The sequence below is a fragment of the Pistacia vera genome, unplaced genomic scaffold (assembly GCF_008641045.1).
Source record: "Pistacia vera cultivar Batoury unplaced genomic scaffold, PisVer_v2 Contig980, whole genome shotgun sequence".
NCBI lineage: Eukaryota > Viridiplantae > Streptophyta > Magnoliopsida > Sapindales > Anacardiaceae > Pistacia > Pistacia vera.
The window spans coordinates 46,264-73,760 of record NW_022196868.1 but is presented as its reverse complement, the minus strand read 5'-3'; the positions used below and the strand labels follow the sequence as shown (position 1 = coordinate 73,760).

The 27,497-nt window shown below is 36.8% G+C and overlaps 3 protein-coding genes across 3 annotated transcripts; 2 read left to right on the top strand and 1 right to left on the bottom strand.

The window, feature by feature from the left end:
* The first annotated feature begins 473 nt into the window (after nucleotides 1–473).
* Nucleotides 474–3,852, top strand: LOC116121430 (putative receptor-like protein kinase At4g00960). The gene is made up of 7 exons (XM_031407391.1): nucleotides 474–1,410; nucleotides 1,769–1,894; nucleotides 2,121–2,251; nucleotides 2,352–2,562; nucleotides 2,772–3,009; nucleotides 3,112–3,262; nucleotides 3,370–3,852. Exons 1-7 carry the CDS (start codon nucleotides 606–608, stop codon nucleotides 3,712–3,714), a joined length of 2,007 nt encoding a protein of 668 aa, XP_031263251.1. The 5' UTR covers nucleotides 474–605; the 3' UTR covers nucleotides 3,715–3,852.
* A 1,517-nt stretch (nucleotides 3,853–5,369) lies between these two features.
* Nucleotides 5,370–18,042, top strand: LOC116121423 (cysteine-rich receptor-like protein kinase 25). The gene is given in 14 exon segments (XM_031407386.1): nucleotides 5,370–6,147; nucleotides 6,477–6,596; nucleotides 7,001–7,122; nucleotides 7,210–7,417; nucleotides 7,579–7,816; nucleotides 7,940–8,090; nucleotides 8,166–8,477; nucleotides 14,081–14,915; nucleotides 15,333–15,451; nucleotides 15,599–15,733; nucleotides 15,989–16,199; nucleotides 16,797–17,034; nucleotides 17,289–17,439; nucleotides 17,531–18,042. Coding segments are annotated over 14 exon segments (3,930 nt in total). The 3' UTR covers nucleotides 17,843–18,042.
* A 642-nt stretch (nucleotides 18,043–18,684) lies between these two features.
* LOC116121421 (cysteine-rich repeat secretory protein 38-like) lies at nucleotides 18,685–19,898 on the bottom strand. The gene is made up of 2 exons (XM_031407384.1): nucleotides 19,050–19,898; nucleotides 18,685–18,905 (listed from the first exon to the last, which is right to left on the bottom strand). The coding sequence occupies exons 1-2, from the start codon at nucleotides 19,798–19,800 to the stop codon at nucleotides 18,826–18,828; spliced, it is 831 nt and encodes a 276-aa protein (XP_031263244.1). The 5' UTR covers nucleotides 19,801–19,898; the 3' UTR covers nucleotides 18,685–18,825.
* Nucleotides 19,899–27,497: the final 7,599 nt, after the last annotated feature.

Here is a 27,497-nt window from a genome sequence, read left to right as displayed (position 1 = left end):
TTTCTCACTTTCTCTTCTCCTCACCAGTTCTTGGATGATGAAGCATTTCAACATATGGGCCTGAGATTTAATTTGTAATAATGGCAAAATTGTCTGTCTTTCAATGGATCAAGATATGTATATGAATTAAAAGATTTATATTCTCATGATAATCTTATTTTAAGTAATTAGGTCCAAATCAATACATACATATATATATACAGTAAGACTATACTTACGATCTCCATACTGACTCTGATATACTTACTAACGTGATAGATTTGTGTAGGAGGTTAAACTAATATAGCACATAAGGTGATATTTATCATGTCGATTTTCACGTTAGTCAGGATGTTAAAGTCAGTATAAAGGGTTGTAAGTGTAATCTTCCTTTTATATATATATATATATATATATATATATTCTTTAAAAGAAACCGTGTATATGTGAAGTTCTTTCAATTTGTTGTTTCGTCCTTTCTAACAATTGTAGGTTAGGTTAAAGTCGGAATTTGGAAAATAGTTTTAAGACTAGGATTTTAATTGTATAAATGTGCGGTATGGAACCATCACTCTAGTTTCTGCATATGTTAGAGAGGTTGATGAATAGAAGCAAAAGGTATCAAAATGGCAAAGAACTTGTCAGGATTTTTCTTCTTCTCCTTCATTCTCATACACCTTCTTGCTCTTTCCATTAACGCCCAGCCAGAGTTCCTGATAGATTCATGTCCAAATGATTCTGGAAATTACACTACTAACAGTACCTACCAAGCAAACCTTAACACCATCTTGTCCTCCATCTCCACCGGAATAGACTCTGGTTTCTACAATGACTCTTTTGGTCAAGCACCCAACCAAGTAAACGCAATTGTTCTTTGTAGAGGAGATGTTTCACTAGACGTCTGTCAAGGTTGTGTCAGAAACGCTACTCGAAAGATCTTTCAAAACTGTCCCAACCAAATGGAAGCAGTTGGATGGTATGACGAATGCATGATTCGATATTCCAACAAATCTATTCTCGGTGTAGTTGACACTGGATTAGGTGGCTACCTCTGGAATCAACAAAATGTCTCGGATAATTTGGTCGATGAGTTCAACCAGGAATTGCAAAGTTTGTTAACTAGTCTACGAAACACAGCTGCTTCAGGGAATTCTCTTCTCAAGTTTGCAACTGGAAATACAACAGTAAATTTTCAACCAGTATATGCACTTGTGCAGTGTACTCCTGATTTGTCCAAGACGCAGTGCACTGAGTGTCTAGATGAAGTTATTAAACAAATTCCAGCTTGTTGTCAGCAAAGGATCGGAGGGAGGGTTCTTATGCCCAGTTGTAATTTCAGGTTTGAGAGTAATGACCTTTTCTTCAATCCAACACCGGACTCACCACCACCATCGCCATTGCTGCCACCGCCAGCAGAACCGCCAGTAGAAGGTAATACCGAAATAAGGCATTTTTTTTTTTCTCTTTTTTTTTTTTTCCCAATTTTGTTTTGGCTTAGAATATCTATTCGAAAATTTAAACTGATTCTCTTTGTCACTTATTCTGAAATGAAAACCTATCATATTCTCTGATTGGTTTTAAGTGTTTCTCTGCATTATGACATGTCATTTGAGTTGAATTTCATGTATTAACCTAGTTTAGGAAATTAAATTAAATTTTAAGACATTCATAAATTGTGTGCACAAGTTTTTAGGTTGTCTATTAAAGATATCGATTCTTTGACCAATTAAAGTCCGGCTTTCCTTATGCTACTATTTTTAAACTAATGATAAACTTGTGGTTTTCGCAGGGAATAACAATAACACAGCTCGAACTGTTATTATCATCGTTGTTCCAGTAGTTAGTGTTGTGATACTTATCATATGTATCTGTATCTTCTTAAGGATGAGGAAGCAGCCAAAGAGAAAAGTTGAAAGTAAGTCAATTGGTTACTTTTATTTTTTAACTATTGGAAACATGATTCCTGTAATTTAAAGAAATTATGAGTTAGCATGATAAATGCTCTGCTAAACTCATCATAACCATAGCAAATGTTACATTGAAAATTGCTTATACAACAATTTAAGCTCGTCATTCACATGCTATCCAAGTGCTTGAAGAAACTAGTAATTTGATTTTCTTATGACCTAATTTGTCCTTAGGTACTGAAGCTGTGGATGAAATCAGTCGGGTAGAGTCCTTGCAATTCGAATTCAATACTATTAGAGTTGCAACAGATAACTTTTCTAATGCAAATAAGCTTGGACAAGGAGGATTTGGTGCTGTTTATAAGGTAATAAAGGTTATTATTCTTCCGCAGCTTATATTTATTAAATTAAGAAGTTCCAACTCTCGAAGGTCATTTATACAACTTTCACCTGCTCTACTATCAGGGTATTCTTTCCAATAGGCAAGAAGTGGCTGTGAAAAGGCTCTCTATGGGTTCTGGACAAGGAGATTTGGAATTTAAGAATGAAGTCCTATTAGTGGCCAAGCTTCAACACCGGAATTTAGTCAGGCTGCTTGGTTTCTCCTTGGAAGGAAATGAAAGGCTTCTCATATACGAGTTTGTGCCTAATACAAGCCTCGATCATTTCATATTCGGTATGGTTCCTTTTCTGTAATGACTTCAGGTTTTTTGTGAAATAATTTTACTTCAACTAGAATGTTATAAATGAGATGAACTAATACACTATAAATCTCAATGTCATTACATTTCCTTTCAATTTTATTTTAAAGATATTACAGATACTTAGTGGTCAGTATAATTTTGGTACATTGAATCATATTGCTAACTATACATGTATATATAGATCCCTTGAAACGTGCACAACTAGATTGGGAAAGGCGTTACAAAATTATTGGAGGTATTGCTCGAGGACTTCTTTACCTCCATGAAGACTCCCGCCTAAGGATAATTCACCGTGACATGAAAGCTAGTAACGTTCTATTAGATGAGGAGATGAACCCTAAGATTGCAGATTTTGGTATGGCTAAAATGTTTGAGCTGGATGAGACTCAAGGCAATACAAGTAGAATAGTAGGGACCTAGTAAGTACTGCAAATTAAAGTTAGTAATGATAAATATAATGTTTAAGTGATGAAAAAATTTTGCTACCATTCAAATTGAAATGAATATTCTTTGTTTTGAAGTGGATATATGGCTCCAGAGTATGCAATGCACGGGCATTTCTCAGTTAAGTTGGATGTATACAGCTTTGGTGTGTTAGTTTTGGAGATAGTGAGTGGTCAGAAGAATAATTGTTTCCGCAATGGAGAGACTGTTGAAGACATTCTAAGCTGTGTAAGTATAAATAACAACTAATATGGAAAAAAAATTATTATCTGTAGCTGACAAGATTGAATAGTTTAAAAATTATGTCTCCTTGTCGTTGTCATTGCTGTTTGCAGGCATGGAAAAACTGGAGGGATGGGACAACTATGAATCTCATAGATCCCAGTTTGACAAGTGGTTCAAGAACTGAAATGATAAGATGCATTCACATTGGATTATTATGTGTTCAAGAAAATGTAGCCAGTAGACCAACAATGTCATCTGTTGTTCTCATGCTTAATAGCTACTCCCTTACTCTTCCAGTTCCTTCAGAACCAGCGTTTTTTATGCACAGCACCATATCAGACATGTCGTCCTCGGTTGCCTATAGTTCAAGTATTAAAGAAGCAGATCGGACCAAGAATGACACTATTCCATTGACGGCAAATGAGGCATCAATTACAGATCTTTATCCTCGATAGTCTTCATTAAGAGTTGTTCCACCATTACTAAACACGATTCTGTTGAAACCTTGAACTACTCTGAAACCTGATTGTATAAAACGATTAATATATATTTTCATTCTTTCTGTTTGTTTTCTGATACATATTTATGAAATTACCCATATATCAGTATTTAATTTCTTTGACCTTTTCTCTCCATTTGTTATACAAATTCACTTTTTGACCTTCACAAATTTCTTATATTTTTTTTTTATGGAGTTAACGACCTTTTCCCATCCAAATAATGGTTTAACAACACTTTTCTACCTACAGACTTTTAGAATACCATTTTAATACTAAAATTTATATTCTGACAATGAACAAAAAGTAAACTCAGTCTAGGCTATTGGGACTTTTGGAGGGGGGGACTAATGAGTCTCTTAATAATGGAATGTTAGATTTTGATGGTTGGGATTGATCGAAATTTGACTTGGGAGGATGGTTATACAAACTCTAACCGTTTAATTGTCGGCAATTAATGAGGTCGGAGTGAGTAGGGCTTGAGAGGTTTTAGTGGGTGATGACTGAAGAAAAGAATGGTGGTAATGCAAGGTTGCAGCGATACTGAAATCAGAAACAAAATATAAATTTAGATAATTAATAAAGTAGTATTTTAGAAGTCAAATGTAGAAAGTGTCAGTAAACCGGGTGAGAAAAAAACCCTTTACTCTTCTTTTATAAGAATGATAGTCCATGAGATATCGTGGACACCACCTGGAACGTGGTTAAATCAGGAACCGGTAATAAATCCTTTTAAGAGAGGTAGATNGACCTTCACAAATTTCCTATATTTTTGTATAGAGTTAACGATTTTTTCTCATCCAAATAATGATTTAACAATACTTTCTCACTCATAGACTTTTAGAATACCATTTTAATACTAAAATTTATATTCTGACAATGAACAAAAAGTAAACTCAGTCTAGGCTATTGGGACTTTTGGAGGGGGGGACTAATGAGTCTCTTAATAATGGAATGTTAGATTTTGATGGTTGGGATTGATCGAAATTTGACTTGGGAGGATGGTTATACAAACTCTAACCGTTTAATTGTCGGCAATTAATGAGGTCGGAGTGAGTAGGGCTTGAGAGGTTTTAGTGGGTGATGACTGAAGAAAAGAATGGTGGTAATGCAAGGTTGCAGCGATACTGAAATCAGAAACAAAATATAAATTTAGATAATTAATAAAGTAGTATTTTAGAAGTCAAATGTAGAAAGTGTCAGTAAACCGGGTGAGAAAAAAACCCTTTACTCTTCTTTTATAAGAATGATAGTCCATGAGATATCGTGGACACCACCTGGAACGTGGTTAAATCAGGAACCGGTAATAAATCCTTTTAAGAGAGGTAGATGAAAAAATCAAGAACAAAACTCCGCGTTTAGATGCAAACATTGATAAGGTCAATTGTGGCTTGTCTTCAACCACTTCTATCCTAATCCGCTGTAATTTATATTTTAAAGTCCAAAATTGAACGGTATTATGTAATTCTACAATGAATTAGTACAGATATTGTCAAAACATTGACTTCAAATCCTTTGAATATACAAATTCAGCTGCAACAAAACATTCCAATATATTGTAACTTCGTAAATTTATATCCATAATTCAAATTTTACAAGCCGAAAGTGTAACAATGGCAAAAGGTTATTCAAGACTGCTTTTCTTCTTCTCTTCTATTTTCACACATCTTCTTGTTCTCTCCCTGGCCCAGCCGAACTTCGTAATCCAAAGCTGTTCAAATGACAATGGTAACTACACAAATAACAGCGCCTACCAAACAAATCTCAATAGCCTCTTGTCCTCCATCTCCTCCAATAACGAAATAGACTATGGATTCTACAATGAATCTTCCGGCCAAGAACCCGACAAAGTGAATGCAATTGCTCTTTGTAGAGGAGATGTTTCACTTGACGTCTGTCGAGGTTGTGTCAAAAACGCCACCCAAAAGATCTTGCAGGTCTGCCCCAACCAAAAGGAAGCCATTGGATGGTACGATGAATGCATGCTCCGATACTCCAACAACTCAATTTTTGGAGAGATGGAAATTCAACCATCGTTGGAATTGGTTAGTACACAAAACGTCTCGAGCGATGTGAATGCGTTCAATACGGGGCTGCAAGATTTATTGAGGAACTTACGGAGTACAGCTGCCTCGGGGAGTTCACATCTCAAGTTTCAAAAGGGAGATACAACTGCAAGTTTTCAGCCCATTTATGCACTCGTGCAGTGTACTCCGGACTTGTCTGGGGTGATATGCTCTGATTGTCTTGATCAGGCTATTGCAGAAATACCATCTTGTTGCAGTGGGAAGATAGGAGGCAGAGTTCTTACACCCAGTTGCAACTTCAGGTTTGAGCCTTACCGTTTCTTTGACCCAACGGCAAACTCGCTGCCGCCGCCGCCTACAGAAGGTAGATTGCTGATCAAGACATCTTTTTTTCCGTGCTGTTGTGAAAATTCTATCTGAACGACTTAACTTGTGCTAAAATGAAAGCTATCACAATTTCTCATTATTTAAACGTTTTTGTTCTATTTGTTCATGTAATTTGAGATGATATTTAGCATAAACCTAATGTAGAAATAGTAGTTTCCATTCCAGACATATATAATTTACGGTACAATTTGTTGGGTTCCCTAAAGATGACAAGTCTTTACTTGTTCGATCAATTAAACTTGGCCTCTCAGTATGCTGGTATTCTTTAATTAACGACGCACCTCTGTTTTTTTTTTTTTGCAGGAGACGGAAATAACACAGCTAGAACTGTCATCATAATTATTGTTCCACTAGTTGTTGTTGTGATACTTATCATCTGCATCTTCATCTTTCTCAGGATGAGAAAGCCAAAGGAAAAAGTTGATAGTAAGTGAAAATTGATTAATTTTCTTTAATTCCCTATTTGTGGTGCAGATCAATTTCTTCAAAAGCAAAGCTGAATAATGGTTTAAAATTAAACTAACATAATTGTTTATGTTCGGCAGATATCAACTAACGTTACCAAGGCGTTAACGTTCACCTAAATGTTTTCTTAACTTTTTTATTTTCTTTTTCCATGTTAGGTCTGGATCAAGTTAGGCTGATATTTTGTTGACGATGGCTCAATTCATAATATAGAATACTGATAACAAAAGTTAAATTGAGTTATTTACTGCCAATTGCGTTAACAAGATAGAAAGCTCCAATTTGATATTTTTCTGCAAATTCTTAATGAATGTACAATTTTAGTTCCCGTAGGACTATGAGCTAACTTTTCTTTTTAGGTGAAGCTGTGGATGATATTAGTAGAGCTGAATCCTTACAATTCGACTTCAACACTGTTAGAGTTGCAACCAATAATTTTTCTGATTCAAATAAGCTTGGACAAGGAGGATTTGGTGATGTTTACAAGGTAGAATATCATCCGTTGCCAAAACATTTTAACTCATGAAGTTTAAAAACTTGAAATCACATTCACTACATTCTGATGTACATTCAGGGTAGGCTTTTCAATGAACAAGAAATAGCTGTAAAAAGGCTATCTAAGGGTTCTGCACAAGGGGATCTAGAATTCAAGAATGAGGTACTTTTAGTGGCCAAGCTTCAACACAGAAATTTAGTCAGGCTGCTTGGTTAATCGGCAGCAAATGAAAGACTCCTCATCTACCAGTTTGTGCTTAATACAAGCCTGGATCACTTCATTTTTGGTATGTTCTGTTTCTGCAATGACTTAATTGTACTTGTAACGATTTCATTTTCATTATTGAAATGAATGAATCATTGTATCTAGATACAACCATATATAATTTGAATGTGATAATGTTAGTGATCATTATTATTTCATTGTATCGATCCTTGAATCGTATAGATCCCAAGAAGCGTGCACAACTAGATTGGGAAACGTGCTACAAAATTATAGGAGGCGTTGCTTGAGGACTTCTATACCTTCATGAAGACTCTCGCCTTCGTATTATTCACCGTGATCTCAAGGCTAGTAATGTTCTCTTAGATGCAGACATGAACCCTAAAATCGCAGATTTTGGTATGGCTAGGTTGTTTGAGCGAGACGAAACTCAAGGCAATACAACTAGAATTGTTGGAACTTAGTAAGTATTCTCAATGACTAAGAATTAATAATTGTAACTATTTAAGTCCCATTTCAATTTGGAAAAAGAGAAAAAAACTAACTTACATTTCAATTTGAAATAAATGTTGATCTTGTTATGCAGTGGTTACATGGCTCCAGAATATGCAATGCATGGACAATTCTCAGTTAAGTCAGATGTTTTTAGTTTTGGAGTATTACTTCTGGAGATTGTAAGTGGTCAGAGAAATAACTGCTTCCGCAACGGAGAGAATGTAGAAGACCTTCTAAGCTTTGTAAGTATAAACTAATTTTTGGAGAAGTTTTCAGTTTACAGAGTTCATGTATTCATTATTATTTAAATTTTGCAGGCATGGAAAAATTGGAGGGAAGGGACAACTACAAATCTCATTGATCCCACTTTGAGCGTTGGTTCAAAAAATGAAATGATAAGATGCATTCACATTGGATTACTATGTGTACAAGAAAATGTAGTGGACAGGCCAACAATGGCTTCAGTTGTTGTCATGCTCAATAGCAACTCCCTCTCCCTTCAACTACCTTCAGAACCAGCGTTTTTTGTGCACAACACTATGTCTGACATATCATCCTCGGCAAGCTATTCAAGAGTCACAAAGTTCGAACAGTTGAATAGCGAAACTGTCCCATTGTCAACAGATGAGGCATCAGTCACGGAGCTGCATTAACGATAGTCTTGAGAACCTTTGCATCATTTGTAAGTTCGTAGTGTTGAAATCCAGGGCAGTTGTGAAAAGTGACTATATTATTTGAATGCTTTTGTAAATTTGGAGCTTTAATTTTCATGCTTATCCTATTATGTGTGGCATGATGCTACAATAGGATTCAAACCTTCAAGCTCTTCAGCATGAAGATTGACCCTCGGTTGGTTTAGATTTATATTTTTTTGTCCTCTATTTGATACATTTATCTATAAAATTAGCTCACTGTATATCAGTAGTTCATTTCTTTTTGTTCCATAATTGCATTATTGCTGGGTAGACTTATACTTATTAGGTTCTCCGAGTATCTTCTTCCAGGCTGATAATATGTGTTTTCCTATAAGAATTTACTATTTCTCTCAAATGCATCTGTTTTGTGCTCCACTCACTTGTGCTTGTGCTTGGATGAATTCATCAAGAAGAATATTGGTTTATCGTGTAAGGCAAAAGGAAAATAGATATTTCTTTAAGAACTTCCATCACAATTAGGGGTGCAGTCGAACCGAGCTACTCGTGAGCTGTTCGGATTCGACTCTTGACGAGCTCGGGCTCGACTCGTCGGAAGACGAGTAGTTCACGAGTTCGAGCTCAACTTCAAGCTCGTGAAAACTGTCGAGCTTCTCGGGCTCGATTCGAACTGTTCACGAACTGTTCGAAGAACTTGCGACGTCATTCGAGCAGGTGAGCTCGTGAGATCGATCGACTAGGCAAAGCTCGCCTATTAAAATTTGCCCTAAAATGTGATATGAAGTCTTTCATTCGGCTGAAAACAGAGACATTCAGCTTTTCACCTCCGCCAAAACACACCGCAAGATCTGAGACACCACCATTGTCCAGCCTTCATCCAGCCTTCATTCAGCTACTACCGACCAGCGACCAGCTTTAGCTACTACCGTCCACCATCATCTTCCCTTCTTCACTTCCCTGTTGCCACAAGGTACATTTTCCTGCTTCTTGACACCCAAAGTTGTCTTCTGTCGTGAGTCTCATTCTTTAAACTTGTTTACGTTGATTACAAATTTCTTTGTTTTCCTCTCATCGTTTGTTTATGTTGACTTTGCTGCGTATTTGGAAATTGGAAGCTAGGTGATATGAGTTCCGTTAATTTTTGGAAGTTTGCAGAGAATTGTTGTGTTTGACGAAATGCCTCTTAGAGAAGAATTTTGATGGTTATGATGGTTATGTCGCTCAATTTCAGTGTCTTCTTCAGTAGTACATCAGACGTTAAAGATTGTATTAATGGGGACCTGAACATCACTATCTTCCCACCTGTATTTTCCAGGAAAAAAAAAAGAATTAGTGAATCCAACACACCCTTCCAACGGAAATTTGGGTCTGAGTTCTATGCTAGGTTTTTCCCCTTGGTTTGCTTTTTATTTGTGCTTCCTCCATGTGGTCCATAACTCCTGCAAATAAAGCTTTTTAGCTTTCAGTATATAAGAGATTTCATGTTCAAGAGGCCCTTTTTTTAGTCTTAATTTATGTACTAAGAGGGAGAGAGTAGAGAGTAAAGGTGATTCTAGTTGTAAAATATGCTTTGATTATATGTTGGTAAAGTGCTTTGCAACGGATGTGCAGGCCCCAAATTGAAGAGAAATTTCTGTTAAATGAATGGACTATTGAGCACTGATGTATAGCTCCAGTTACGGTGATCTTAAATAATTGACAACCAATTGTTGGTTTCTTTTCTGTAAAGTTGAAATGACGTATGGATAGATATGAATAATTTTCTCTCTTTGAGCTTTCACAACTATTTCTAACTTGTTTGGTTCTTTTTAAATTTATAATTTACTGAGAAATTAATGGCTATTGTAGTCCACTAATACATTATAATTTATATTGGGTAGAGCTGAAATTAATGTTGAAATTAATGTTTGCGTATGATAAATGATACATGACTTTAGTGAGTTATTGACATTTATCGATCATCGTTGTCTCCCGATACCGTGCAAATGCTACTCTGTGGTGGTGATTGGTGTCGCAATCTTTATGAAGTCAAGAAAAGTTACAAAGTAAGTATGATCCATTTTATTAAAATTATGTATTAATTTGGTCATTTATTAACATTATTTAAACTAAAACAATATGTTTTCCTTTTTGTTGTTTAGAAAGAGAAGATAAATGAGGAGTTTCGGCTTCCGATCCTATGAAGTTTGGTGGAATCTTGACAGGTTAGTGATGGTAAAAGTAACACATATATACTCTACTTTTCCATTTAGTGTCTCTGAAGTTGAATGAAAGAACAAGAATTAATTTGATGTCTCTGAAGTTGAATGAATGGAATAAAAAAATTTATGGTGATGCTGGAGAGGAAGATGCTGAAATTTAATGGGAAAAGGTTCATGTCCTTGCTTGGCTTTGAATTTGCAGTGTAGGCAGATATTACAGTCATCTTTAGTAAGGAAAATTTGTAGTTTAGTTAAATGATTTTTGGGTTTGGTTTTGTTGTGATTGAAAGGTGTCTCATTTAGTGGATTGGTGCTCCATATTTTTGTAAACTTTTCACTGTCTTGTAGAAGAACTGGGGAAATTGGGTGGAGCAACTGCACCATTTCTTTGTTTAAATGCTCTATAACCAAGAGGCAAGTAATATGTTGAGCAAGCTTTCCTGCGCTTGAAGCTTTCCTGTAACCTTTGAGTGGATTTTTTGCATTTAATATGGATTGCATCAGCTAAATTAGTCCCTTTTTTACAGCAAGATTTCCATATGTTGAGCAAGTTTTCCTGCGCTTGAAGATTTCCTGTAACCTTTGAGTTGATGCAAGAGAAGAGAAGCTTCATGGGTCAGGTGGATGCAAAAGAAAAGAAGCTGCTGGTCTTCTTGTTGATATGATTTGGCAGAAGAAAATAGGATACTTTTTGTTTCCCATGGACTGAATTCCATATGCTTAATGTTTGGTTTAGCTTATTTTTCACTTTTAATGGTGATTTTGTGATGAAGGTTTCATTTTCCCATGTTTGAATGTTAAAACAGTATGGTTTATTTATCTGAAAGACAATTATTGAGCATAAAGAAAATATGAAAACATTGTATATATGTAGCATGCTTTCCAGCATATACAAACATTGTATATATATATTAGCACTACAAAACATCAAGGTATATAATCTACTGAGCTTTATTGAGATATGCATTAATTAATTATATATTGTTATGCTACTTTAAGAATATTATGATGGGTTTGAAAGTGAGAATGAAAAAGAGTTGTGGAAGAAGGTGTAAATTGGAGTGGTAATTCACGTTGATGAGAAGAGGTAGATTTGGGAAAATGAAAGAAGAACAACAAAAAGCCGTGCTGTGTTTTGCTGGGAAAAAGCTGCAAACGGGCTTGGCTCGAGCTCGACTCGGCTCGGCTCAAAACTTGACGAATTAAGCCGAGTTGAGCTCGAACCATGTAACTTAATTATCGAGCCGAACTCAAGCTCACAAGCTGGAGCTCAACGAGCTCGAGCTTTCATTTTTTCTCACCGAGCCGAGCTCGACCTAGCCACTACTTGGCTCAGCTCGACTGCACCCCATTTATTCACAATCAACTATTAAATTTTGATTTGTCTAAAGAATTTAGAGACTAGAAGTCAAAACAAAAGTAAAAAAAACAACCGCATGGACAATATTTTATGGACTAAAAGACATGTTCCCCACCCAAGGTTTCGTAAGTTCCTATTTCCCACCCAAGGTTTCGTAAGTTCCCACTTCCCACCCTGGTTTTATAAATTTCAGAAATTAACACATTTAGTGGCCGTAGTGTTCTGACACAGATGAAAGGATACTATTATCATACTGCTTGAAAAATAAATTAATAAATTATTTTTAACCCTCAAATTAATGGAATTATTTCAATAACATCTTCTTCTTGGACCTTACACGATCCCCTCTCCATTCACCCAGCCACTGCTGCTGTCACCACCACCTAGCCACTACCACCATGACCACCCAGCCACTCCAACAAAATCAACCAGGATCCGCCACAAACAACCACCGGTAATCAAAGGAAGCTTCAGTCACATGCGACCAACATACCAATCAAACAAATCGGGACCACTTGCAGATGGCACGGCCAATCGCGCAGGGGATTCGCGCTGTGCAAGATCTAATAGGATCGGCAGAGCACGAATGATGTTGACGAAGGACACAAAGGGCATGGCAGGGTGGACTGGAGGCACCGACTGTAGGGAGAAAGCCCAAGAACTCGTAGCTCGGCAACAAGTGTCGCGCACTGGAATCGCGTGAACAGCACGCAAGATTGTGGCTGCGACAGCGAACGGGGAGCAAGGCGCGGGCCAGCGAAGGCAAGCACGCGGTCGGGGAGGGTCATGCATCAAGCTCACGTGGGCAAGCAAGCAAGAGATTGGCACGATCCAGCAACAATCGCATGCAATCTGGCAGAGGCAGGCGACGCAAAAGTGGTCGGCGCAACCACCAAAGGGGCAGGCGACGGAGAAGGTGAGGGGAGGCGGGGGAGGGTGAAGGTGAAGGTGAAGGTGAAGTTGGCATGGGGGGCGCCAGAAATGGCTAGGATCGCCAACGGCGGCACCCCCTGCAGCCATGAAGTTGAGAGAATTTCTCTAAAAAATTCCCCTCCTCTTCCTCCCCGTTTCCTAAACCCTAAACCCTAATTCTAAATTGCGTCTTTGGAGCTGGGATAATGTGAAAGTTGAAAGAGAGTATGTTAGAACTTAACTGTCATTAATAATGTTAATTTAAGGATGGAAATCTAAAATTTATGAAACGTGAGAGCTTGGAGATTTTCAAAACCTTGGGTGGGAACATGTCTTTTACTCTATTTTATGCAATTTTTCATGTTAATGCGTTTGTATCAGTAAAATAAAATCTGTGAAAGGAAAGAGCATATCAACCATGAATCAAATCATAAATCCATATTAAATCATAAATCCATATTAAATTAGAGTGATGCTATAGGTACTAATGGATGAGTACTAATATGTGTACTAATTAAAGCATAATATTCATATTATGTACATAGTATAAATACTATGTTTTAATTAATACGCATATTAGTACTCATCCATTAGTACCTAAAGTATTATTGAATTATAAAATCGGTACTGAATATAGCAAAGACTTGCCCTCTTTTTTGACAAAATATATGCAATCAAAATGATAAACTGTTTACCAGACAATTGACGGATTTACTTCAGATAACATTATTATATTCCATCACCAATTTTTGCGAGATGGCCAGGCCAGAGAAGTTGTTGACTTTGGCTGCCAAACGAGACAATTTCTAGATAAGAAGTGTGAGCAATCGATTTCTCGTCTTATTTTCAAATGTTTAGGTTGAAAAGGTGCAGTCTTCAACGTAATCAAGAAGAGGAATTAATACTTAACAACTCTCCTAAGAAATCCAGAATTAATTGTTATTACTAAACGAAGAATATGTCCAGGTTTGGTGCACTATCATTTATATTATTGTTTAAGAAGTACATTGCGCAGGTGCTGCCCTGTGGCACGCATAACAGCGTCTTGACTTGCTCTACCCCACTGAAATATAAAGTAGCCATAAGGCCCATAATCACCATGTTCCTGCAACCCACCTCCGTTCAATCCGAATATACAAACAATCATGTTTCCACAGCAATGGGGCGGTGTCTTTCTCTTACTTTTGAGCATAATATTTGGGCTTATTGGCTCCATCAATTGCCAGCAGCCAACGTACAATTCGCATTTCTGTTTAGATAGAAACAATACTAAAGCCACAAGGAATTATACATCAAACCTTTCAACCCTCCTGGATTCTTTATCATCTAAAGCTTCTCTTGACAGCTTCTACAAGGATTCATTCAATGGAATCTACGGACTCTTTCTCTGCAGGGGAGATGTTTCTACTGACTCATGCAAAAGTTGTGTCACATTTGCCAGTCAAAATATCACAGAACGTTGTCCATCTAATAGAAGTGCAATTATATGGTACGATCAATGCATGCTGCACTATTCTAACAAAAGTTTCTTTGGAGTTACACAATCATCTCCAGCTTTGTTGATGTGGAATACTGACAATAATAATAGTACTTCACCGGGTGAACCGAACTACGGAGCAGTGGGTCAGATATACACTCTTATAGAATCTGCTTCAAATACAGAGAAGATGTTTGGAACAGATGATAGAGTTGTACCTAGTGGGACTCAGCGTGGATATGCACTGGTTCAGTGTACCAGAGATATAAATATGAGTGCATGTCAATATTGTTTGGGGCAGTTGACAGATGACGTCCAGAAGTGTTGCCAAGATAGGAAAGGGTGGCGTATCTTGAACCCAAGTTGTAGTCTAAGGTACGAGGAATACCAATTCTATCAGCAACTATCGGCTACACCTACTCCTGTTCCGGCAGCGCCACAACCAGCAGTACCTAACGATGACGGTTAGTCAATTCTGACCAAAGAATCCCCCTCGCCTTTCAGATTAGATCACTCGTTGAATTTCTAGCTCTGCCAAGTGCCAAAAGGCATCATGGAAAATACCCATTTAGAAATGGAACAATAATCGTTAAATAGAAAATGAGCAATAAGTCAAACACTCTGACCTAGAAAACAAGAATACAATTCTCAGTCATGTTTCCCTGAATTGAAATTGTTTGCCTGGTTGATGCCATTAGACCAACAAATTAGTGTTTTTCTTTTATTGTTCCAGATTTTGGCAAGTTATGTCTAGGCAACACCAAGAAATTGTAATGTTGGAGGTTCTTTTGTGATATGTTACAATTGAATATTTTCTTTACATCAAAGCTCTTGATTTGGGGTAAACTTTATAATTATTTGTTATGTAATGGCAGGGAAAGGAAGAAAAAACACAGCCAAGATTGTAATCATCATTGTATCAACATTAACCACTGTTGCTGTAGCTCTGTTAGGTTTCTGGTATTATTCATCTGCCTGCAGAAAGAAAAGACTAACAGGTGCATAAAATAAAGCTTGTATGCTCAATATTAACCCCAAAATTGAATTTCTATTTCTTGACAAAATAATTTATCAATCAGGGGAAGGAATGAGCGAGGAAATTCTATTACCAAATTTCAAAGGCACAAATCGCTTAGAATTAATTGAGGGAACTATTCATGCAACAGAAGAACATCACAGTGGAGAGATGAATAGCTTCAGTTTAACTACCATACAAGCAGCTACAAACAATTTCTCTACTGCAAATAAGCTTGGTGAAGGAGGTTTCGGCCCTGTTTATAAGGTTGATATATATACTGATTGTATTATATTTTCTGATGCATGAATTGGCTATTAGGCATTGATTGTGATTTGGTTCACTGTCCATTTACTGAAATTAACTCTTCATGAAGAACAGAGAATGGAAATTAAATTGAACTGCTTGTACACATGAAAAGTAAACTACTAGTGACCTTATTCTAAAGACATAAAAGGACCTATTGCCATTACTTTAATAAATAATTATTTCTGTGGTTCAAATGACTATAAATGCTTTCAGGGTAAGCTGCTTAATGGAAAGGAAATAGCGGTGAAAAGACTGTCAATGAGATCAAGGCAAGGCCTTGAAGAGTTCAGAAATGAAGTGATTCTAATTATCAAGCTTCAACACAAGAATCTTGTGAGGCTCTTGGGATACTGCTTGGAGGGAGATGAAAAGCTTCTTGTCTACGAGTACATGGCGAACACTAGCCTCGATGCCTTCTTGTTTGGTTTGTTCCTTTGGTCTCCCATTGATCTGCTGCATACTATTTTTTTTCTTTTTTCCTCTGCATGTCACTTAATTCCTTGTGAGAAAAACATGTCGTTAGACTTCATGATTTCTCTGTCAATGATGGCTAGACCCTGATGCATTTTAACTAAGCACATGACTAGATCACTGTCTACATTTTGTCAGTCAATCAAAGCTGCAATACAGTTTTTCATAACAGTAATAATTCTACTCATTTCCTACCAATCATTCTCAAATGGTTCATCAAGTTGTCCAATGTGTTTAATTTCTTTAATGGGAAGGCACTACTAACCCCAAAAAATAGCAGTCACCATTACGTGTTGTATGATCACTATTTATCCCAAACCGTCACAGATTCACATTTCGAAAAGCTAAAACCCTGCATTTGGGGCGAAGGACAACCCGATGGTCCTGATTCAATCCCATAGCACTTATATGCTGTCTTCTTTCTTGTTTGAATTATTAAAACAAAAGGAAAATATACTCCAGCTTGTGTAAATACTAAGGCTTGTTAATCTCATGAAAGGGCTTTAGCCATCTAAGAGAATTGTTCTCCTAAAATATTTCAAGAATGCAGATCCAGTGAAAAGTAAGGAACTAACTTGGGAAAAGCGTGCAAACATAATTACTGGAACTGCGAGAGGCCTCTTATATCTACATGAGGATTCTCGCCTCAAAATTATTCATAGAGATATGAAAGCAAGCAATGTGTTATTGGATGACAAGATGAACCCCAAGATATCAGACTTTGGCACTGCAAGGATATTTGGAAGCAATCAAATTGAAGCCAACACTGAGAAAGTTGTTGGCACATAGTAAGTCATTTCTATCATTTTCATTCTTACCAATCAATGTTTGTCATACAATGAGAACACAGTACTAGTAAATGACTGTCTCACAACCTTTACACTTTACTTTTACATAGATCTTGCTCAATGTAAGTAGCAATTTGGGAAATCTCCGCAAAGATATAAATTCCTTCATTCCTTATTACATTAAACTCAATTTTTCTTTCATTATCTTGATGCTATAATTGACTTCAAAAAAACCTTTTCTTTGCCCTTAACAGTGGCTACATGGCACCAGAGTATGCACTAGAGGGACTATTCTCAATCAAGTCAGATGTTTACAGTTTTGGGATCCTAATGTTAGAAATCATAAGTGGAAAAAAGAACAGAGGCAATTACCACTCTGACTGTGGTCAAAATATTCTAACACATGTAAGTGTTTCTTTTATATTCAATCTGTTCCGAGCTGCAAACATGAAAATTATTTCTGATGCTGAACTCCATCAAATATGTTCCTTAACAGGGGTGGCGGCTTTGGAATGAAGGCAAAGGAATAGAGTTGATAGATAAAAACATAGTTGATACTTGTCCTATAAATGAGGCTTTGAGATGGATCCATATAGCCCTGTTATGCGTTGAGGATGACCCTGCAAATAGGCCAACCATGTCTCAAGTTGTTCTCATGCTAGGGAGCAAAGCAATAAATCTTCCCCAGCCATTAACACCTCCATATTCTGTTGGTAGATTTACCACCATGTCTGATCACTCCTCAACATCTGGGTCACGGACAGGGTTTCTCTCATCAGATCAAACTTCCACTAGTATTTCAAGTTAGTAAAACACTAATTACAGCTCTCTCTTTTTTTCTGCTTAACAAACAGAGGAACTTTTCGTTTTAGAAATGTTATGAACGTTTTTCTTGGAAGAATCTTTTTATTATCTTCAATACTATTATTGTGACAAGTAGAGAATACTGAATTACTGATTGTGAAGCATAGTGAAAACATCTTGTACCATTATCAATTTGAATTTAGTAATGGCAGTGTAAGTACTTGTTTACTGCACATTATACTACTTCGATTGTTAACTACAACTCCAAAATGGCTTAGGCTTTACTAAATAGAATGCCTATTACAATAAAAAAGATAAGCAAGAGCAAAAGTCACAATGCTAGTATCAAAACTATGCTGTAATGGCCTTTCAGCTGGAGCAAGACATGCTTGGCGAGGTTTAGAAGTTAACCTGCCATGCCAGCATTTCACGGTGGTGAGCTTTCATTGACTTTGACAGAAGTAAAAAACATAGTGGTCCCAGTGATGTAAAGATTTCTGAATTAAGAAAACCTGTAAGCCGTTCAGCCTCTATACTAACAGATTGCCTGACTTGCTTCTCCCTCATTTTATTGGTTGATTATTTTTTAATTCTTGATTTCTTGGTCTCACTCGTGTGTCAGCCTCTACCTGTCTACCAACACCAACTGACCTTTGACTTTAAAGAATGACTAATCACAATTACTTTCCCAAAGGCTTCTTTCTTCATGTTTATGCAGATTCAGGTTTTGGCATATTAGTATGAGAGTTCTTTTATTAGTTCATGATTGATAAAGAAATTGAAATTTTCATTTACAAGAATAATGAATGTAAAACAGTATCAACAAATTAATTAAAAGTTCACCTCAGCAGTTCCACCCTCCATGACAGAAGTTAAGAAGTCGTTTACATTGATCAGAAAGGGAAATTTAGATAATCAGTATAATATTGCTTACTGACAACCCAAAATTTTTATCTCCTGGATATGATATCAGATTGCTCTTCCAGACTATAAAATTAAAAGAAGCTTTAGCACTGCCACCATCATGGCAACTGCAACCACTGAACATAGTGATGATATTCTGAAGCCTACATTACCAAATAATATACATCAGTTGCAGCAATACCAAGTCTAAAAATCCCAGTTTCTGTTAATAAAGACTGAATCCATCTGAAACACGCAGTAAAAAACTAAAAATAAGAAAATCAAAGCCATGACATCACAGAACTCACCTTCACTTGCACGGGAGGAGATGTTGAAAAAAAACTGAAAATCATGGTACCACATGCTACAACTTGACCCATAAATTTCCCATCCTCTTTTATTTCCAACTGTAGTTCTAAAAGTCATCAATTGATTATCCAAGCATTTGCTACAGTCACTCCTACTGATATCTCTGGTGCACTGAGCCATCCCATATCTCTTCCCAGTTGCCCCAGCATCGAAGACTGACGTCTGGAATAATTGAGGCTGCTTTGGAGCCGTGATTGCAAGTTCAGTCATAAAGTTAAACCCTCTTGAAACCACTGATGGATCATCAAAATTTGTATCATTAGTTAAAGCCTCTGAAGTTTGATCCCAAATACCAAAGAAATCCTCATCCGAATAGCGAAGAAAACACCATTTGAACCAAACCTTAACCTTTTTACTCTGTGAACAGTCATTCTCAGCTACTCTGATGGACTCCTTGGTGCAATTTTCACAATCTGGTCCAAAAACATCACCTCTACATTGTGCAAGACCATAAATCTTGTTTGATCCTTTTCCTTCTGTAGATGTATGGAAACCATGCTGAAGAATTCCCTTTGCAGCCAGAGAATTGAGAAGATTGTTGAGTTTGGTTTGAAATGCATTTTCAGAGGTAGAATTATCAGCCTCTGAACATTCAGTACCAGCAATAGCATTAGTGTCAGCATGGCAAGGTCTGAATAAGAACAATATTGAAGTTGACAATACAATAGCATTGAAATTGAGCATCTTCATCTCTTTGATAAATTTATGGGAAGCAAAGAAGGGAAGGCCATGAATGTACAATGGTTTTAATTATACCAGGTCATTGTCAAATACTCAAATCATGGCAATTTCACTTTTGGACGTTCAAAGTCAACTCTTCATGCTCTAATGTGCAGAATATACATAGTATTTTGAAGGGTTAGCAATAATAAAAAACTCAAGTCAACTGAAGCAAGTTGAGGTTTAGTTAATAGTAAGGTTACCTCCCCACTTGTTTTTCAAATCAAGGGATAAGTACGAAGCAGGAACTGAACTTTACATGAGATTACAATAATAAATTAATGATAATTGAGAGAATCTAGGCATAACTAAGCCAGAAGTGTTAAGCAAATGGATTTCGTAGATGATTTTGAAACCTACTTTTTCTATTGATATGGATGAGGATAGCAAAGCAACCTATTAATACCCGGAAAAGTAAATCATTTTCTTCACTCTTTCACCTTCTTTTTCATATTTCCATCATTAACTCATCACCACTTTGTGCGCTTAATGATTTTTGTATATTTAATTCTGAATCAACTTATAAAACATAGTGACTTTGTTCTGATTATTAATAGATATTGCCCATTTTATATTCTTTCTTACACTAAGAAAAAAATGATTTAAGTGGAAGAGGGGATATTCTTTTATGCTTTGGGGTCTGGGTTTGAAGCCCCTTTACCATTCAACACAGAACTCATAAAACTTAACAATTTTTATAATATCAAAAGTGATTCTAAATTATCCAAAACCTTTTTTGTTGTGTCAACTTTTTAGTGTTTGGTGAATTAGATTAAACTATTTTTTCAGATTAGAGAAAAAATTTGGGAATGCTACTTATCATGAAAATTTGTGTCAGGTCTAAAAAAATTTATAAAAGTAGTCTTAGAAAAGCAGTTGATTGATGATTTTTGAAAATGTATTTGATAGGCATTCTTTTAAGGAACTAACTGTTGATAAATTCAGAAATGTTTTCCAACCCAAGGTTTGGCGAAACGATACTTTCTCACCCTTCAAGTTTCAAAATGACACTTTCCCACCATTCGTTAGGTTGTGTTATGTTTTCGTTAATATTTTACTAAAAAGATGAAAATACCCTTAAATATTTGACTTTATAAATTTTTTATTATTTTTTAATTAGCCAAAAAGTCAAAAAAGAAAAAATAGTTAGCCCCACCTAAAAAGTTAAAAGTAATGCAATGAAATTGTTTAAAGTTAAATGACCTTAATATTTATTTATTTATTTATTTATAATGTCATCAATATCCTAACACTATTATTCAATAATCTACTAAATTTATAATGTTTTTTATTTTTACTAATTAATATAGAAAATTAATATCAATTAATTAAATAAACAAAGAAAAAAAGATATCTTTACACTTGAACTAAAAATAACTAAGTAAAGACTTTGACTTAATTAAATTTTAATTTATAATAAATTAATTAAGAAATAAACTATTTAAAAGTATTTTCATCTTTTCATTCAAATATTAACAGATAATAAAGTATCATTTTGAAACTTGACAAACGGGACAGTGTCGCTTTACCAAACCTTGGGTGGGAAGATGTCGTTCTCCCACGAAATTATCCCAAATGCATCTATACTTAGTAAATGGACTATGTTATGCCATCCGGATCCTCAATATGGGTAAATTAATGGGCCGCAGATTTTAATTTATAAGGGCTGCCACGGACTGGGGCAGTTTTTTAGAGTATTATTATTTTAGTGAGTGAAAAACATACGTCACCCAAACTATAGTGAAAGAACATTTTCTACCCCTGGTTTCAGAAACACATGAAGTTTTACCCTCAGTCTATCTCCATTAGAGAAATTTGTCATTTGACATGGGTACAGTTGAAGAAATAACTAAAATACCCTTGGTTGTCTGACTTCCAAATATCTAATTATTTAACATGTCTGTTGTGTGTGATTTTTCCTTCAAACTCAAAAAATTGTAAGGTTATAGCTGGATCCAGAACCAACTCAACTCTACTAATTATTCGACCCAACATAAGCTTGTAGAGTTGTAGATCGACCTAGCACAAGCTAGTTGTGACCAATCCTTACAATTGTTCAACCAATTCACAAATAACTTCAAATCCTAAGTAGCTNGATCCTCAATATGGGTAAATTAATGGGCCGCAGATTTTAATTTATAAGGGCTGCCACGGACTTGGGCAGTTTTTTAGAGTATTATTATTTTAGTGAGTGAAAAACATACGTCAACCAAACTATAGTGAAAGAACATTTTCTACCCCTGGTTTCAGAAACACATGAAGTTTTACCCTCAGTCTATCTCCATTAGAGAAATTTGTCATTTGACATGGGTACAGTTGAAGAAATAACTAAAATACCATTGGTTGTCTGACTTCCAAATATCTAATTATTTAACATGTCTGTTGTGTGTGATTTTTCCTTCAAACTCAAAAAATTGCAAGGTTATAGCTCGATCCAGAACCAACTCAACTCTACTAATTATTCGACCCAACATAAGCTTGTTGAGTTGTAGATCGACCTAGCACAAGCTAGTTGTGACCAATCCTTACAATTGTTCAACCAATTCACAAATAACTTCAAATCCTAAGTAGCTCGAAAAGGATCAGATCGTCAACAATCTTTGTGCAATCACAACGCTCAATCGTAAGAATATCGGAGTTGCATTTCAAACGTTATTGTAATCTCTTTATTTTTCAATCCTTCCTTTGTACAAAATCTGTATATAGACCCCCTCCAACGATGAGAATGGGGTTGGCAAATTATTCTAGGATTGTTATTGTAAGCTCTCATAACAAATACAAAAATAATGGACGAAGGCTCAAGAGTATAACTCGCCGAACCACTTTAAAAACTTCCTTGTCATTTACTTTACTGCATTTTCCATTTATTCATTGCTGGTTACGCATAATCACACATACATCAGTTTCAATCCCATCAAGGTTGATCAGATCGCTCTAGTTGATCAGTTTCAATTCTATAGACTTCACACCTTCCTATTTCAGTCACGACGACTAATGCATCCTCATGAGGGTGATTCAGTCATACCACGTCTTTTTCAAAAAAGGTAATCTCCTCTTCTCTGCATACTTTACTAGGTCGTGGTGCCAAATTCAAAACATTTAAGGGCTCATGCCGAGCCTCTCAAGCATACTTTTCTTGTGCATTCTGAGAGTTTCCGACTATATGAGGTCCCCCAAAAATAGTCCCTACCAGGTAGAGACCTTTGCAACCTTGACGCCTCTTCCCATTGCCCTCTTGATCCTTCTTTCTTATGGGAGTTGGACCATCAACATACTCTTTGAAGTGCCCTTTTTGAATGAGGTTTCAATTGCCTGCTTAATAGCTCGGCATTCATCGGTATGATGCCCATTATCCCAATGGTAACGACAATATATCTTGCTATTCCTTTTAGACGCAGGTTTCTTCATAGGCTCTGGCTCTTCGAGTAAATTAGCTTATTCTGATTTATCCAAAATAGCTAAAGCCGATACATTGAGTGGAGTGAAGTTATCACGGTCGCGATCGCGACGAGAAACTTGGGCATAGAATTATTAGAGTCAAACTGTTGTTTCTTTCCCTTTCTCTAATCGTCATCAGCCTATTTGCGATCAGATCTTCTACTACTCTCTCCCCGGTTGTCCTCCTTCCGACTGGAAGCACTGGTCAAAGGCCCGAGGTCATAGCGATTGAAAGTTGCCACTAAGTTTTCTATCCGCAAATATTTCTCTGTTAGATTGTAGAAACCAGTGAGGGAAATATCATCCTTAGATTGTAGTTTCTTCCACTGGTCGGTTTGCAGGCAAACTCCGGCTATAATCAGAGTCTGAATTGAATTCTCGGGTGTATTAGCCACTTATTCAATTCCTTGTGAAATCTGTTAATATAGAACTGGAGAGACTCATTCTTCTCCTACCGTATGTTAAGGGTATTGAAAACTTATGATTGGCCTGGAAGTGTCTCAAGAATAACGAACTCATCTGTTGCCACGAGTTGATAGACCTTGGTAGAAGCGATCTGAACCAATGTTTAGCGTGGGCAGTTAGAGTCACTGTTAAGCAAGGACATTTCGCCAAGTTGGAAATTTGATGAAGCTCCATGAGGTCATTAAACTCATAGAGGTGACCCTACGGATCAGAATTCCTATTGAATGTCCTCATGTTGGGCATTCTAAATCTCAACGGGAGAGGAGCAGTCAAAACTGTTGGAGAAAAGGGAGATGCCTCAACAACCTACCCTTGCTCATTCTGTTGAGCTCTAAGCTGATCCAAAGCTTGCTATAACTCCTCTATTTGAGGAAGCAGAGCCCTCTGGGGATAAGTTTCTACAATATAGGTGTGCTCCTTAAATTGCGATTAAGGAAGGACCGCAAATCAAAACCTTCCCTGCCTTGGCCATAGCCTTCGGCATGCCTTGATACATGCTAGTCGAAGCCTTGTGAAGGCACTGAATGGCTTTGGGAGTTCTCTCTACCTCCGTGGTGGTCAAAACCAACCCGCTAACGGTGGGTACTTCCCTCGCGATGATGGTCAAGACCATCATTCCGACGATGGTGGGAATCTCCCTACCAAGCACTCTTGTGGGGGTGGCCCTTGCGATGTGGTATAGGATGGCTCTTGATGCAACATATTGCCAAGTCACAAGGCCACAGGTTTTCTCCGTGGTTTGTGACCAGTATTCATTAGCCCTTTAGAGCCTTTCGACCCCTGCTCAGCCACTTGCTTTCTCTTGTATTTACGTGCTGTAATGCGCATGGTATGAGCTTTTGCTAGTTTCCATGCTTTAGCATGACCTACAAGCATTTTTGGAGGTGGTACCGCCTTATCAGAATTTGGCGGCAAAACCTGATCCAAGCAATCTGTCCTTTGGCTCATCGTTTGGAGGGTGTTATTGAACCTCTCCAGATAGTCCATCACAACTTTGGCTGAGAAGTCGAAGGGATGTCCGCCGTAGCACTTTGAGGAACTGGAGCTACTTTGGGAAGAGTAGTCTCTTAAGTGCGGGGAACCTTTTCGTTGTTGGCGCTAGCAAGCTCAGTTTCAAGACCACGAGCCATGAGTTTGCAGGTAGAACTGATTGATAAGTTGAGATTACCGGATGAAGAGTTGATGTGAAATCTAGGCCTCCTTCTAACTCCAAACTGTTGATGCTTGATTTTAACACCCAACCTCGCACGTGCAAAGTGCTAAGCAAGTCTTAGAAATTATACGTAGTTAATTTGAAATTTATGTTAAGGTCATAGTAGCATGCAAAAGACTTAATAGTAAATGAGACAGTGAGAATTTTATAGTGGTTCGGATGCTTAAAGTGATTCCTACATCCACTATTTTCTTTTATATGAGTTTTCTTGGTTATGAGCCAAGTTACAAGAGGTTGCGAACTACGAACAGAATTACAAGAGCTTGGTATTCAGATAGAATACTAAGCCAGTCTCTTTCTCATAGGTTGTCTCTGCTATTTTTTGTTGTTGAAATCAAAAGATCCTGATTTGGTGAGGGAGAGTCCTCTATTTATAGTCGCAAAGTTCAAGGTAATGATTATAAGTCAACAAGTGAGTAGGTGTCGTGCAAGTCTTTCCTTGCGTCCCATTGGCTGTTAACTTAGGAAGTGTCCTTAAATTATATGGGGCTTGGATAGGTGTGCAGACCTCATTCATTCACAGATAAAACTTGAGTCTGCTGAGTTGATGACAACTGTATTCTTTCTGTCTTGGGGCGATATGGTAGATTCTAAATAGTATAAAGTCTTCCTAAACTTTGATTAGTATTCGTTGATATAAGCTTATGTCAGTTCTGATTTTTTAAGCATAACATCATCAATCAAAGATAAACCAAAAAAAAATTGAAAGTACCATTTGGAAATGCTTTTCCCAAGTACGTACAAATGCAGATACAATGGCTCCGTTTGGTTCAAAAGTTGGGGGTTTTGGGAAAAGTTTTTTGAAAAAAGTTAAAAAAAAAGTTGAATTGGGCGGGTATTACGATGTAGGATTTATAAATTAATAAAATACCCCATATGTTTATTTTTTTACAAAATACCCCCTATAATAAAACATTAAAAGTTAACAAAAATACCCCTAACCCACCCTCAAACACCCCCAGTCGGCCACCACCACCGGAGGTGGCCGGAGTCGCCTTATGGGCGCATGACCGGCTGGATCTTGTCGGTCATGCGCCGATATGGCCTTTTTCGGCCAGATCCACGTTGGATCTGGCCGGCAAAGGCCAGATCTACGGCCAGATCTACGGCCAGATCTGGCCGTCAACCGCCAGATCTGGCCGTATTTGCTCTCAACGACGGCCAACAAACTGTCGTCGTTGATGGTCAACGACGACCGTTTGTTGGCCGTCGTGACCGACTGTTACGGCCAAAGATCTGGTCTTTTTTAGCCAGATCCACTATGGATCTGGCAGGAAAAAGCTAGATCGGTGCACTACCGGCCAGATTCAACGGGTAGTGCGCCATCCTACTAGATTCCGGCTATTTTTCGACGGTGGTGGACGGAATCTAGTAAATGTGGATTGTTGGGGTATTTTTATAATTTTAAAAAAAATATTTAGAAATATTTAATTAAATTAATAAATTTAGAGGGTTTAAACAAAATTGAATAGTACTGAAAATAGTATTCCCAAGAATTATCGGTGCGATAAATATGAAAACTGGAGAGCAGTTAAAATTTCGCTTTCGGAAAAGCTTTAAAAACAGTAATAATTATCATGCACTTCCACCGTGCCATCCATTTTGTGTTATCATTATCATCTTCATTGGTTAAAAAAGATTCGAACTGATTTCCCCCAATTGGTCATTCGCCCGGCCAACCAGCTTTTAACAACTAACTAGCTACGTGGCTCTTTCCCATTTCTCTAATAGTTATAAATAAATTTCATCTTCAAGAGATCGATCAAGTTTATTTAGTGTTTTGATTGAGCTAGGCAGCTAGCTACCTATATAGCGATATATAGAAGTGCATCAGCATGACAAAAAAGTATACGTTTAGCTACCCTTTCACATGAATCTTAATACTATTGCCAAGTGTGTTTTTTTTTTTTTTAAATGCTTAATGTGTTCAAACTAACTTAAATGTAATTTAATTAATCTTTTAGGACCTTAAAACTACTAATCATATAAAAGTTTTAAAAGCTATCATTATTAGCACTTGAAAAAATACTTAGATTCAGAATCTCTTGAGTAATACACACAAGAGTCTCTATCAAATCACTTAATCATCCAAGATAATTACTATTACCAAGTTTCTCCATCTGTAATAACCCTTTAAAGTTAAGTTGTTTCATGTATAAATATTAAGGCTAATTTGGAAGAGCCGGAAAGGGCGAAAGGCTTTTGGTTTGCTTTAAAAGGTTTTTGGTTTACTAATTGCAAGTTGAATAGTAAAACCTGCAAACACGGTTTATTTTAAGAAAATATAGGCAACTGGTCAGGATTTTATTTCAATAACAAATCACAGATGGCACATTATTTATTTCTATTGGGTATATATATATATATATATATATATATGACTTACAGGATTTGTCTAATCCATCAATTTTACTGATGAGTCGCTCTCGGGCCCTCGGCATACTGGCTGCTCAGCAACTTGGCTGAACTCAATATTATATAACGTCACGTATTAAGATGTCCCGTGCCTTAATTACAAAAATCTGTCGCTGTTGTAAGAAAAGGAGGGTGG

What these genes read in the sequence shown, in the direction of transcription:
- LOC116121430 (XM_031407391.1), top strand. Translation starts at nt 606, where the DNA reads ATGGCAAAGAACTTGTCAGGATTTTTCTTCTTCTCCTTCATTCTCATA. An exon ending in CCTCGATCATTTCATATTCG is followed by an intron (nt 2,563 to 2,771) that starts GTATGGTTCCTT and finishes ATGTATATATAG; the next exon opens with ATCCCTTGAAACGTGCACAA. An exon ending in TTGAAGACATTCTAAGCTGT is followed by an intron (nt 3,263 to 3,369) that starts GTAAGTATAAAT and finishes TGCTGTTTGCAG; the next exon opens with GCATGGAAAAACTGGAGGGA.
- LOC116121421 (XM_031407384.1), bottom strand. Translation starts at nt 19,800, where the DNA reads ATGAAGATGCTCAATTTCAATGCTATTGTATTGTCAACTTCAATATTG. An exon ending in CTCCTCCCGTGCAAGTGAAG is followed by an intron (nt 18,906 to 19,049) that starts GTGAGTTCTGTG and finishes TTGGTAATGTAG; the next exon opens with GCTTCAGAATATCATCACTA.